The sequence below is a fragment of the Zingiber officinale genome, chromosome 9B (assembly GCF_018446385.1).
Source record: "Zingiber officinale cultivar Zhangliang chromosome 9B, Zo_v1.1, whole genome shotgun sequence".
NCBI lineage: Eukaryota > Viridiplantae > Streptophyta > Magnoliopsida > Zingiberales > Zingiberaceae > Zingiber > Zingiber officinale.
In genome coordinates this window covers 60,526,393-60,539,751 of record NC_056003.1, presented here as the reverse complement: position 1 = coordinate 60,539,751, position 13,359 = coordinate 60,526,393, and the positions used below count along the sequence as shown (strand labels likewise).

The window sequence follows — 13,359 nt, the reverse complement described above, 5'->3', positions numbered from 1 at the left end:
ATTGGACAATTAGCTTCTAGCATCAATCAATTGCAAGCTCAAGGATCAAGTCAACTGCCTTCTCAATCAACACCTAATCTGAAGGGTAATGTTAGTGCATTAACTTTGAGAAGTGGAAGGTGAAATTTGGATGCTGCTGCTGAAAGACTTCCAACAGCAAAATTCAAGATTCCAGTAACTCTAAAACATCTACAACCAGCCCTGATTTGGAACTTCCAACAGCCCAAAACTTTGCAATTAAAGCTCTAATCCAATTTACATTGATCCAATGGTTTTAGTTCAAGAACAAGAGAAGAAGGGCAAGAATCCAGGAAATTCTAGCAGCTCAATTCTAGCTGAACCAGTCACAATTCAGGCAGAGGTTCCAGCAAATCCAATTTCTAGATGTCCATCTCAGCAAGTTGTCGAGCCTTATATTCCCTTGCCTTTCCCTCAATGCAAAGTGCAGCCAAGGAAGAATGTAGAGGAGGAAAAAGCTAAGGAATTTCAAGAGAACGTGATTCTATTTAGCAAGATGGAAGTTAATGTTCCTTTACACGCAATGATTAAGCAAATTTCCAAGTATGCAAAATTTTTGAAGGATCTTTGTGTACACAAAAAGAAGTTGAAGGGGAATGAGTTAATTATCATGGGCAAAAATGTATCCGCACTCATTCAATTAGTTCCTTATAAATGTGAAGATCCTGGAGTATTCACGGTACCTTGTGAGATTGGGAACAATCTTTTTGAGGACGCTATGCTAGATTTGGGTGCTTCAATTAATTTGATGCCAAGATTAGTTTTTCAGACTTTAGGGATTGGACCATTACAACCTACAGGGGTTGTTATTCATTTATCTGACCGCAGTCAGACTCGTCCAGCTAGAGTTATTGAAGATGTTTTAGTTAAGGTGAGAGAATTTATTTTTCTTGCAGATTTTTATATCCTAGATATGCAGGGAGACTATCTGGACAATAGATCACCTCTAATTCTAGGAAGACCATTCCTTAAGACTGCAAGGACAAACATTGATATTCATGCGGGCATACTTTCCATGGAGATAGGAGATATAGTGGTCCAGTTCAGTTTTTGACATTATGAGGCATCCAAGAGAGGATCATTCTATTCTTAGTGTGGATATTATAGAGGAGCTGGAAAACTTGGATTTCTTTTCAGAAATGGAATCAGATTCGGATTTTATTGATGCTGGTGAAGGTGAGGTATTATCTGTAGATTTGGAGGATGCTTTGGACACGGGAGTGGATATTATTTCAGGTGGATTATTTTCGGTTGAGAGAGATGATATATGCATAGGGGATTACTTAGGAGAAGCACTACCCCTAGGATCGCTCAGAGAAGAAGAATTATGTGTAAGGGATTGTTCATCAGTAGTGTTACCCCTAGGATCATCATCTATTGATCAGTCACAAAATGAGTTGAAGTCATTGCCATAACACTTGAAGTATGCTTACTTAGATGATAATCAGCAGCTATCTATCATTATAACCCAGGATTTGGAGTCAGAACAGGAGAAGAAATTATTAGAGATTATAAGGCAGCATAAAAAATCCATTGGATGGACACTTGCTGACATTCTTGGGATCAGTCCTTCTATTTGCATGCATAGAATTTATTTGGAGGAGGATGTGAAACCAGTGAGATAGCCACAGAGGAGACTTAATCCACTGATCCTTGATGTAGTCAAGAAAGAGATGACTAGACTTTTTCAGGAAGGTATCATCTACCCTATTTTTGACAGTAAGTGGGTAAGTCCCATCCATGTGGTTCCCAAGAAATCTAGAGTGATAGTGGTAGCTAATGAAGAGAATGAGTTGGTGCCCACTAGAGTTAAAAATTCTTGGAGAGTATGTATGGACTACAGGAAGCTGAACCAAGCAACCAGGTAGGACCACTAGCCATTGCCTTTTATTGATCGGATGCTAGAGAGGCTCATGGGTAAATCACATTATTTCTTCCTTGATGGATACACAGGATATTTTCATATTTACATTGATCTGGAGGATCAGGAAAAGACCACTTTCACTTGTACCTTCAGTACATTCGCATATAGATACATGCCATTTGGACTTTACAATTCTCCAGGGACTTTTTAGCGATACATGGTAAGTATTTTTGGTGATTTGTTAGAGCATTGCATGGAAGTGTTCATGGATGATTTTTCTATATATGGTTCATCATTTGATGCATGTCTAGAAATTTATCTAGGGTTTTAGATAGATGCATTGAGACTGATTTGATGCTTAATTTTGAAAAATATTACTTTATAGTTGAGCATGGAATTGTTTTAGGTCATATAGTCTCTAGGAGAGGAATTGAGGTAGATCCTGCTAAAGCTAGTGCTATATCTTCCTTATCTTACCCCACATACATGAGGGATGTTCGAACTTTCCTTACCCATGCAGGATTTTACAGGAGATTTATTAGAGATTTCAGTCAGATTGCTCTTCCATTATCTCAGTTACTTCAGAAAGATGTGGATTTTCATTTTGATCAGAGGTGTAAGGAAGCTTTTCAGAGGTTGAAAGAGGCTTTGATTTCAGCACCTATCATTAGGCCATCAGATTGGACTCTACCTTTTAAGTTGATGTTGGATGCTTCTGTTGGTTGCTACTCGGAATATCGTACCGGTTCCCCTGTACAAAAATTTTATACAAGTCCTGAACCTTTCCTAACAACCTATTGTGTTCTTTAGAAATTAAATTTGGAGTCATAAACGGAACTTAACATTATTGATTCCAAATTCAACTTATCTGTTCTTAGTGGTTTAGACTTGGATCGCAAACGATACTTAACATTATTGATCCAAATCCACCCATGTTACAAATTCGATTAAATATTTATTTCAGAGATCGACTTCCAAGTTAAACATGACAAGTCACTAGGCCTTCTTGGGTATGGGATCATCCACCACTTCCTAGACAAAGCCTTTTAACGAAATTCAATATTTAATCTCCTTATAGTAACCCTAGGTTTAACCATTAAGAACAATCGAATCACAAGATCAAAAAACAAAAGAAACACAAAATCAAACATAAATTCGATAGCCTATAATCATTAACCTCTTGTATTTGGTATTTCAAGATCTAAACGAAAAGACGAATTAGTTATGATGCGAAAACTAATAACTAGTTATACGTTTTGTAGCTTATAGACCTCACGATCTTCTATCGTATTCCTCTTCTTATCTCGGACATCGTGTGGGTGACTATCTACCGAGATGAGAATCCACCCAAGCCTCCTTCTTCTCCTTGCAAGTTTCGACCACCAACAATCTCCTATAGATAAAAACTTCGGCCACCAACTATGCTCCAAGGGATGCTAGGAAACAATGCCTCCTATCTCTTCTTCTTCTCCAAGCAAAATCTGGCCACCAAGATCTCTCCAAGAAGATGATGTCGTCGGCCACTTAAGAAGAATAATAGGGGAAGAGGAAGAAGATGAGGGTCGGCCACCACCAAGGAATAGAGAAGAGGAATAATAGATGTATTATTATGAGGTGAGGCACCTCTACCCTCTCTTTTATATTCCTTGGTCTTGGCAAATAAGGAAAGTTTTAAACATAATTTAAACTTCCTTATTTTCTCATGCCAATTAACAAAAGGAAAATTTAATTAAAAGTTTCCTTTTTAAACTTTTAATGGCCGGCCACATCTTGTCCTCCAAACAAGAAAAGTTTTAAACACAAAATTAAAACATCCTAATTTGTTTCCAGAAATTTTTAAAATAAAAATTTCTCTTTTTAAAATTCCCTTCATGGTTGGTTATAAAAGGAAACTTTTATAAATTTAAATCTCTCTATTAAAACATGTGAATGATTACGAAAAAGGAAATTTTTCTCTAAAATTAAAATTTTCCTTTTAACTACAAATAAGGAAAGATATCAAACCTTTCTCTTAATCCTTTGCAGAAACTATAAAAGGAAAGATTTAATTTTAAAACTCTCTTTTAAATCATGGCTTCCACATATGGAAAGATTTTAAAATTAAAATCCCTTTTATTTTTTATTATTGTGGCCGGCCACCCTTGCTTGGGCTCCAAGCTAGGGTCGGCCACCACTTGAACCCATCTCTCCTTGGTTTGGCTGGCCCTAGCTTGGGCTCCAAGCTAGGCTTGGCTAGCCACCTTAAGGTGGGTAAGAAGTTGGGTTTAGGTGGGTATAAGACTTTATAAATAAGAGGGTACGACAGAGACCGAGAGGAGAAATTTGTTTTGGTCTCCCGATGAACTTGAGCTTCCCGTGTTCGCCCCAAACACCCAATTCGAGTTCATCAATAATAATTCATACCAGTAAAGAGTTATTATTGAACTACCACACCAATCACGTATTACTATATGGGCTCCTTCTTATCATGAGTGTGTTAGTCTCCCTGTGTTTAAGATATAGAATGTCCACTAATTAAATGAGTTACTGATAACTCACTTAATTAATATCTAGCTCCAAGAGTAGTACCACTCAACTTCATTGTCATATCGGACTAAGTCCACCTGCAGGATTTACATGACAATACTTATGAACTCCTTAAGGGGACATCATCAACCTAGATTACTAAGACACAATTTTATTCTATAATTAATAACACACCATATAAATAATATCGTTCCCCAACTTATCGAGCCTATTGATTTAACGAACTAAATCACGCCCTTTGATAAATTAAAGAAATAAATATTAAATATATGTGCTTGTTATTATATCATGATTAAGAGTACACACTTCCATAATAACAGAGGTATTGTTCTTTTATATAGTCAATATAAAAATAAATTAATTCAAATGGTCCTGCTCAATACACTGAGAGTGTATTAGTGTAAATTTATAGTCAAGATAAACTAATACCAAATTACACTACGACTATTCCAATGGTTTGTTCCTATCCATCTTAGTTATGAGCTACTATTTATAATATAACATGATCTCCTGTGTGTGACACTACACACCATGTTATCTACAATATAAATTAATTGAACAACTACATTAGCATATAAATGTAGACATTTGACCAATGTGATTCTTATAAATGTTTACAAAAAGCTAGACTTTAAGTATACATTATAACAATCTCCCACTTATACTAAAAGACTATGCTGCCATATACCCTGCCATACATCTGATTCTCAACCCCTCAACATGCCCATCAAAAGCTCTTGACTTAAGGGCCTTAGTGAAAGGATATTCCTGGTTATCATGTGATGCAATCTAAGCGACAACAACTTTTCCTCATTATACGATGTCTCGTATTGGGTGGTACTTGCACTCTATGTGTTTACTTGCCTTATGGGCTCATGGTTCCTTCGAGTTTGCTACTACACCACTTATTATCACAATACACTGTAATAATCTTTGGACAAACCAGGAATCACATCTAAATTCATCATGAAGTTTCTGAGCCAGACAGCTTCTTTGGCTACCTCAGAGGCTGCCACATACTCAGCTTCCATGGTGGAGTCTGAAAAGCATCTATGCTTAACACTCCTTCATTATTATGGCTTTTACCTCCTAAAGTAAACCCAAAACCCCGAGGTTGACTTACTATTGTCCCTATCAGATTGGAAGTCCGAATCCGTGTAACTCACAGGGAGCAAGTTATCTGCTTGGTAAACCAGCATATAATCTCTAGTCCTTATATGCTTAAACAGCAGTCCAATGTTCCTGTTCTGGATTACTTTGATATCTGCTAACCATGCCCTCGGCAAAATAGATATCCGGTCTCGTGCATAATATAGCATACATTAGGCTTACTACAGCATAAGGAACTGCCTTTATGTTCTCTATCTCCTTTGATGTCTTTGGAGACATCTCTTTAGATACAGCTACTCCATGCCTAAGAGGTAGAAAACCTTTCTTGGAGTCTTTCATGCTAAAACGAGCTAGGATTGTATCGATATATGAAGCTTGGGATAAGCACAACATTCTTTTCTTGCGATCCCTTATTACTTTGATCCCAAGAATATGTGCATTCTCCCAAGTCCTTCATATCGAATTGCTTGGACAACCATACCCTTACTTCCGACAACACTTTGATATTATTTTCAACTAACAAAATGTCATCTATGTATAGTACAAGAACTAAATCGACCGATTGAGTTTGCACACTAGATGCTCTTTGTCTTTTGCAGTAAACCCCTCTGGTTCCTTCATATGGATGTTTTCTTCAAGACTTCCGTTAAGAAAAGCTGTCTTGACATCCATTTGCCAAATCTCATAATCCATATGACCATCAATAGATAAGAGTATCCGGATAGATTTAAGCATAGCTACTGGCGAAAAGGTTTCCTCATAATCGATTCCCTCTTTCTGAGTATACCCCTTCGCAACAAGCCTTGCTTTGAAGGTTTCCACCTTCCCATCTGTAAAATATCAAAAAAATGATGAATAATGATAAGGGAATTTTTCAAAATTTTTAGAAAATTTTCAGGAATTTTTTCGGAGCACGTATGGACGAGTTTACGGGGATAAAAAAGGGGCCCGGGGAAAGACTGTTTAGGTTATCCAATTTAAGCGAGGAAAAGTTTCATTTTTCCTTTTTGTTTTCTTTTTCTTTATTTTCTTTTTCTCCTCCTCTTCCGTCGTCGTGCCCCAAATCCCCCGTGCGCCTTCTCTTCCCCTCACGCGTGCCCTAACCGGCGCCGCAAACCGCCGCTGCCTCCCTCTCCTTTACCCGACGCCGACGACGCTAGGGAACAGAGAGCCAGCGGCTGAGCATCTCCTCTCTCCCTCTTCCTTTCTTCTTCCCTGTCTCCGCCAATGAGAAGGGGACGCGCCGCCGCCCCTCTCGGCCGGAAGCCACCTCCAAGCCATGCCTTGGATCACCAATCGGCCACCTCTGCCCTGGCCTCTTCATCATTGTTGACACACGCCGGCCACCGTCTCTAGTTAGGCACCGTCGACCCCACAGTAGACCACCTATTCTTGGGTTTTCCCTTCGAGATGGTGCCCTAGTCATTGCCACCTGTACTGCCGGTGAGTGGTTGTCTTGAGCAGATTTTCTTCCTCACTGGGACTAGTTCCTCTTGTGTGTTCTTGTCAGGATAAGCTCCAACAGCGGCTTCACAGTCACATACTCATCATCCGTTTACCTTTGGTTTGGTTGTGAGCTTGATCTTGCTTCTACTGCCCAATTGATTTTTGGATTAACAAGGAGCAGTTCCATCAGATCACTGATGAGGTAAATGCATCAAATCATTGCTCCTTTGTTGGTTTGGTTTCGTTTCAAGGTTGCCCTCTTTGATTTTTATGTTAGACTATTCTGTTCGGATTATGAATTCAATTGGGTATATGGAATGTGAAGATTTTTAATCGGTATTGGGGATATTGATTCAAGGTAAGCAATGTGTGGAGGTTTGGTTGTATTTCTATGAGGATTTGGAGGATATGCATTCATATCTGATTATGTTGGAGATGTTGTAACCTGCAGTTGCTTGGTTAGTTGTGGATTTAGGTAAGTTATGATGGATCGATTAGGGTTTTCCCTAATTAAGTTGAGTTAGATTTAGCTAGTTGTTGTTTATAAAATTAGCTAAATTATATATCACGTTATTTGCAGGACTTTGATTCAAGACGAGTATCTAGACGTCAGATTTGGACTTTTCGATTGGAGGCGGATACTTCTTGACTTATCTTTTATGATATTGTTAATTGGATATGTATAGTATTTTATAGCTACAAGCAATGATCATGTTTGTCTTTGGTATGTCACGGTTTGATACCCATAGCATGTTCTGTTTTGTCGCTTGTTATGTATCCATGTTTATACCTCGTGATTATTGCCATGAGTACCTTAGTTCCTAGAGTAAGTGACATACCATGCTTTACTAAGTTTAGGACTAGATTCTGGATTTTTTTTTTATTATCTGGCATGTGTACCTATATTTTTATATCATATCTGATCTGTGTACCTAGACCCTTTTGCTTTGATCCATATATATTGTTGGTACATATTTTATGGAGGTGGATATGTTCAGGACCTAGGTTGTTATACCATAGAGGACATGTATACCCTAGATCTGTGGATTTGACTTACTGGTACTAGGGTACACATTTTTTTATATATATGGATTTGGTTCAGGATATTGTTATGCTTAGTGTCATGAACCATTCGCATGATTGCATGCTGTGCGATTGTCAGCTCCATTATTGTTGAGCACATTGTGAGTTACATGTATCTGCACACACGACCACTCATGGGTTAGTGGTATATTCAGGCAGGGTGTGTTGCAGCAGGTTGTAACGCCCGCCCTCCCTGCTACCCTAAGGGACGGGGCTACGATACTCTACGTATAAATTTTTCTTTTTAAAACAGCGGAAGACTTAAAATAATTTTCATAGTTTTAATAAAACTTTTCTTTTAAATTTCTTTTGAACTATACTATCACATGGCATCAAAATCATAACATCAAATCCAGTGGAACCATAATGTCAAGCCACACATGTTTAGGTATCACAAGTCATAAAATACTAATGCATAGTTCTTTAAAGAAACTTTAAGCAGGTTCTTATTTATTTGGTTGCCTAGCCACTGCCACACACATCTTCGTTGCCCCTCTTGCTGCTCCTCTAACTCATCCAGCTTTTTCCTTTATCTGTGGTACAAGGAAAGTAAGCTATGAGCACTCATGGCTCAGTAAGTTCCTTTCCTACTCACTAAAACCAACAATCAGCACATAATCAAGAATGCATCAACAAGTCATAATCTCAACTAATCATGGCATAACATAGCATTCTATTCAAGCATATCATGCATCATAATATAATCACAACTAGTCATAGCATATCAAGCATCACCATGGCCGAAACATATACATAGTGCATTGCATAAAACATAGCTAGACATGGCATAACAAACAAGTATTATGGTATATCAAAGCATGGCCGAAACATGTATATCAAAGCATCATACTATGGCCGAAACATGTACACAAGGCATCATCATATCTATGGCCGAAATCTATATATCAAGCATCAACAAATCCATGGCCGAAACATGTCTATAAGGTATAGCATGAACATAACATAATCATACCTTATCATGGCATATCATAATCAAGAGCATAACATGAAACATAGCATAATCATAAGGTGTATGCAATATGATTTTGGAAAAAATGTATCCGAAAAATATGTGTATGTCTCATGATCTTTAAAACCATTTTCTTTTACATATATACTTGAAAGTAATCTTAACATAAGGGGGATCCCGGCTATGTACCACTTACATATTGCGCGCAACCTTGTAGGTCCAAGGTAGCAAGTCTTGAACCCTACGAGGCAAACATACTAGGCCCTTAGTCCTAGGGGCACATAGGAGCCCATCCCTAACTAGGTCCTTAGTCCCCGGGGCGCTTATGGAGCCCACCCTTGGTACAAGCCACTCACATATAAAGTAAAGTACATGTCATACATATCATGTATCATAAAAGCATGCATCACTTAGGCACACATCATATCGTAAAAGTATGCATCACTTAGGCATACATCATGTCATAAAAGTATGCATCACTTAGGCATACATCATATCATAAAGGTATGCATCACTTAGGCATACATCATGTCATAAAGGTATGCATCACTTAGGCATACATCTCATCATAAAGGCATGCATCACTTAGGCATACATCATGTCATAACAATATGCATCACTTAGGCATAGATCATAAAAACATGCATATCTTAAGCATAAAGCATATCATCAAGCATGCATGATTTAACCACATAGCATATCATGAACGCATGCATATTTTAAGCACTAAACATAGCATTAAAGCATGCATAATTTAACCACATATCATAACATAAGCATGCATATTTTTAGCACAAAGCATATCTTATCATAAAAGCATGCATATCATATCATAAGTCATAAATCACAAGCATACATTTTAAGCATAAGGGTGTATCTTGTGATTATCCTATCATAGGAAACATGGTATCATATTTATCTTGGTTTTAAGCTTCCTAAACCCTTGTGGCCAAAACCCTTTAGAGCTCAATTTAGGTTAAACACAACATCCAAGCATGTGGCACCTAAATTATCATCATAACATTTTCATAGGAAGCATTATAAACATGATTAATTTAGTTTCTAAGTTCCTCAAGTCCCTAATTTCATATGGCCGAAACCTTAAGGTGTGAAACAAGGTTCCATATGACATAAAAGTATGGACAACTTTAAATCATATTTATAACATTTTTACCAAGGAACAAGGTAAACACATTTGACACATTTGAATTAGTTCCTAAGTTCTTTAAGCCCTTAACATATGTCATGGCCGAAATTTAACAAGTTCTCATTAGGGCTACAAACAAGCATACAAGCATGTGAACTTGGACTAACATTATGTATAAATTCATACAAGGCATCATACAATAGTTATGGCCGAAACATACCCTAGCATCATTTTCGGTCATAAAACAACATATAGCAATTGCACCTTGGCTTTCTACTTATCATATTTCATGTAGAGTGACATGAGAATATTTAATTTAAGTCCTAGGGTTTCAAGGGCATCTATTCCTTCATGACCAAAACATTCAAGGGTTCATTTAGGTCATGGAAAAATTATACAAGCATGTGAAACAATCAACACATTATCCTATTTTCATAAGAAGTACTTTTAACACATTTGGTTTCATTTCTAAGGCCTCTAGGTCTTTTAAACCCTACTTGGCCGAAACTCACAGAATATAAACTTGCTTCAAATAGCCTAAAAGCATGAGAATTTATACAAGTTTCATAGCATGTATAAGGACAAGCATAATGAGTATACATATGAATTGTGTCTTAGGCTTTCTAGGTTTCTTTTTCTCTTTTTCTTTTATTTTTTTCTCATGGCCGAAACCTACCATTCCTTAGCTAGGTTTTTAAGTGGCCTAAAGCATGAAAAACCTATGTAAGTTTCATGGCAAAAGTTACTAAGAAACATATATACAATTTGGTTCATGAATAAGCTAGGACCCCTTGTGGTCATACATATTATATGTCATGCAACTAATTTTTCTACACCCTAATTAAGCATGAGGGCATTAAACAACTTTCATATCTAAATAGTACAGAGGTCTTGAGCATATTAAAATTTTGTTTAAGCTTTTCTAAGCTATCCATCTCATCATGGCCGAAAAACCCTAAGAAGGAGTTCATGAAATTCTAGCAATATTCAAGCATACAAATCCTTTAAGATCTTTGTATTCTATCACATGAGCATGGTTATTTAAATTTAAAGGTCTTCCTAACCCTAAACCCTTTCTTGACCGCATCATATGAGTGGGTTTTATTTTAGTTTCAAATATCTTCTAAGGAAGAAAACTAATACATGATCCTTAATATTTCATAGGGAGACCCTTGTACTAGTTGGGTAAAACAATAAATTTCCCTAGCCTCTTAAGAATATTTTTGGCCGAAATTCTAGGGTTCAGTACTCCTCTGATCAAGCATCATATAGGTATAAAAGCATGAAGAAGAACCCTTCTACATAGCATAGAAAAATCTATCATGTAGTGAAGACTAGTTTAAACATCATTAGATTCTTGAAAGCCCTTCTTGGCCGAATTTTCTCAAACTTGTTTCTAGGTTTTAAAATCTTCATAAAATCCGAAAAATACTTAAAACGCCTTGTACCACAGGTGAGGGGAAGCTTACATCCTTTTCGCTTGTGGATCTAAGGTATGGTGAAGAAGAAGTAGTCTCTTCTTCTAGTTCCTTTCCCTTGATTCCTTTGCTAAGTCCTCCTTGTATCTTAGGCTTTCTTAGGGAAAACCTTGGCTTGGGGCCGAAGATGGAGGAGAGGGGGAACTGAGGTTTCAGTGAGGGAGAGGAGAGAATGAGAAAAATGAGAGAAAATAGAATTTTCCCTTTACATATTCTCTTTTATGTTAAGGGGGAAGAGGTAGCAAACTTAGTTTTTGCTTTCCTTCTCCCTTAGCCTTTTTTTTCTATTTTTTTTATTTATTTTTATTTATTTATCCTCATCATTCATGGTGAAATAAGGGGGAATGAATCCCCTTAATCCCTCTTTAAGTTTTCGGCAAAACCAAAGAGGAAGAAAGAGAGAAAGGGAGGAAGACAAGTTGCCTTTCTCTTGCTCCTTTCTTGTTTTCTTTTGGCTAGCTTTTACTCTTACCTTTATCATGAGTTTCCCTCCTTTGTTATCAACATATTATTCCTATCCCAACTGGTTATTACCCATTAATTCTATGAATTATAATATAAGAGGTTCAAGGTTCAATCCTTGACCTTCACTTCTTTTTATTTCATTTTATTTCTTTTTGCTTCAACTCACTTCCTATTATTTTTCTAAGGCAAAATCCCACATTCATATATTTATCTTACAAGCTTAGTGGGTATTACAGTACCCCGTACCTCATAAAAAGTTCGTCCTCGAACTTTAAAATAGCTCCAGGTACTTTTGTTTCATATCGTCCTCGCGCTCCCAGGTGGCTTCTTCGAATCGTTGATTCCGCCACAATACCTTTACTAAGGGTATTTCTTTGTTCCTCAATCTCTTTATTTCTCGATCCAGAATCTGGATGGGTTTACTTTCGTAACTCAGGTCTTCCTGCACCTGTACCGACTGAGGCTCAATCACTTGATCTGTGCTGGGAGTACATTTCTTGAGCATCGATACATGGAACACATTGTGAATGGCTGCCATGTCTTGAGGTAGTTCTAGTCTGTATGCGACGTGACTCACTCTTTCTACAATCCGGTACGGTCCTACATATCGTGGGCTTAACTTGCTCCTCTTTCCGAACCTCATTATCCCTTTCATGGGGGATACTTTAAGGAATACCAAATCTCCGATGTTGAATTCTAGCGGCCTACGCCGTTTATCGGCGTAATTCTTCTGCCGACTCTGAGCAGTTTCTATTCGTTGACGGATCTTTTGTATAGCTCGGGTGGTGTCATCAATAAGTTCCGTTCGGAACCCCATTTCCTTCTTTTCACCACTTTCATACCAGCATATAGGAGACCTACACTTCCTCCCATATAGAGCTTCGTAAGGTGCCATTCCAATAGTAGCTTGGTAGCTATTATTGTAGGCAAATTCTGCCAGGTATAAATATCGGCACCAGCTCCCCTTGAAGTCCAGGGCACAAGCTCTTAACATATCTTCCAATATTTGATTTACTCTTTCAGTCTGCCCATCAGTCTGTGGGTGGAAGGCTGTGCTAAACAATAACTTCGTGCCGAGGGCCTTCTGAACGCACTCCCAAAAGTGCGAGACAAAACGTCCGTCTCTATCAGAAATAATGGTCTTAGGGATACCATGTAATCTGACGATTTCCTTAACATATAGTTGCGCTAGTTGTTCAGTTGAATAAGTCATCTTGATCGCCAAAAAGTGTGCAGACTTCGTCAGTCTGTC

At 37.7% G+C, this 13,359-nt stretch overlaps 1 protein-coding gene across 1 annotated transcript; it reads left to right on the top strand.

The window, feature by feature from the left end:
• Window positions 1-268: 268 nt before the first annotated feature.
• On the top strand, window positions 269-1,072 carry LOC122023034. Its single transcript, XM_042581132.1, has 2 exons — window positions 269-889; window positions 938-1,072. The coding sequence occupies exons 1-2, from the start codon at window positions 269-271 to the stop codon at window positions 1,070-1,072; spliced, it is 756 nt and encodes a 251-aa protein (XP_042437066.1).
• The last annotated feature ends 12,287 nt before the right edge of the window (window positions 1,073-13,359 follow it).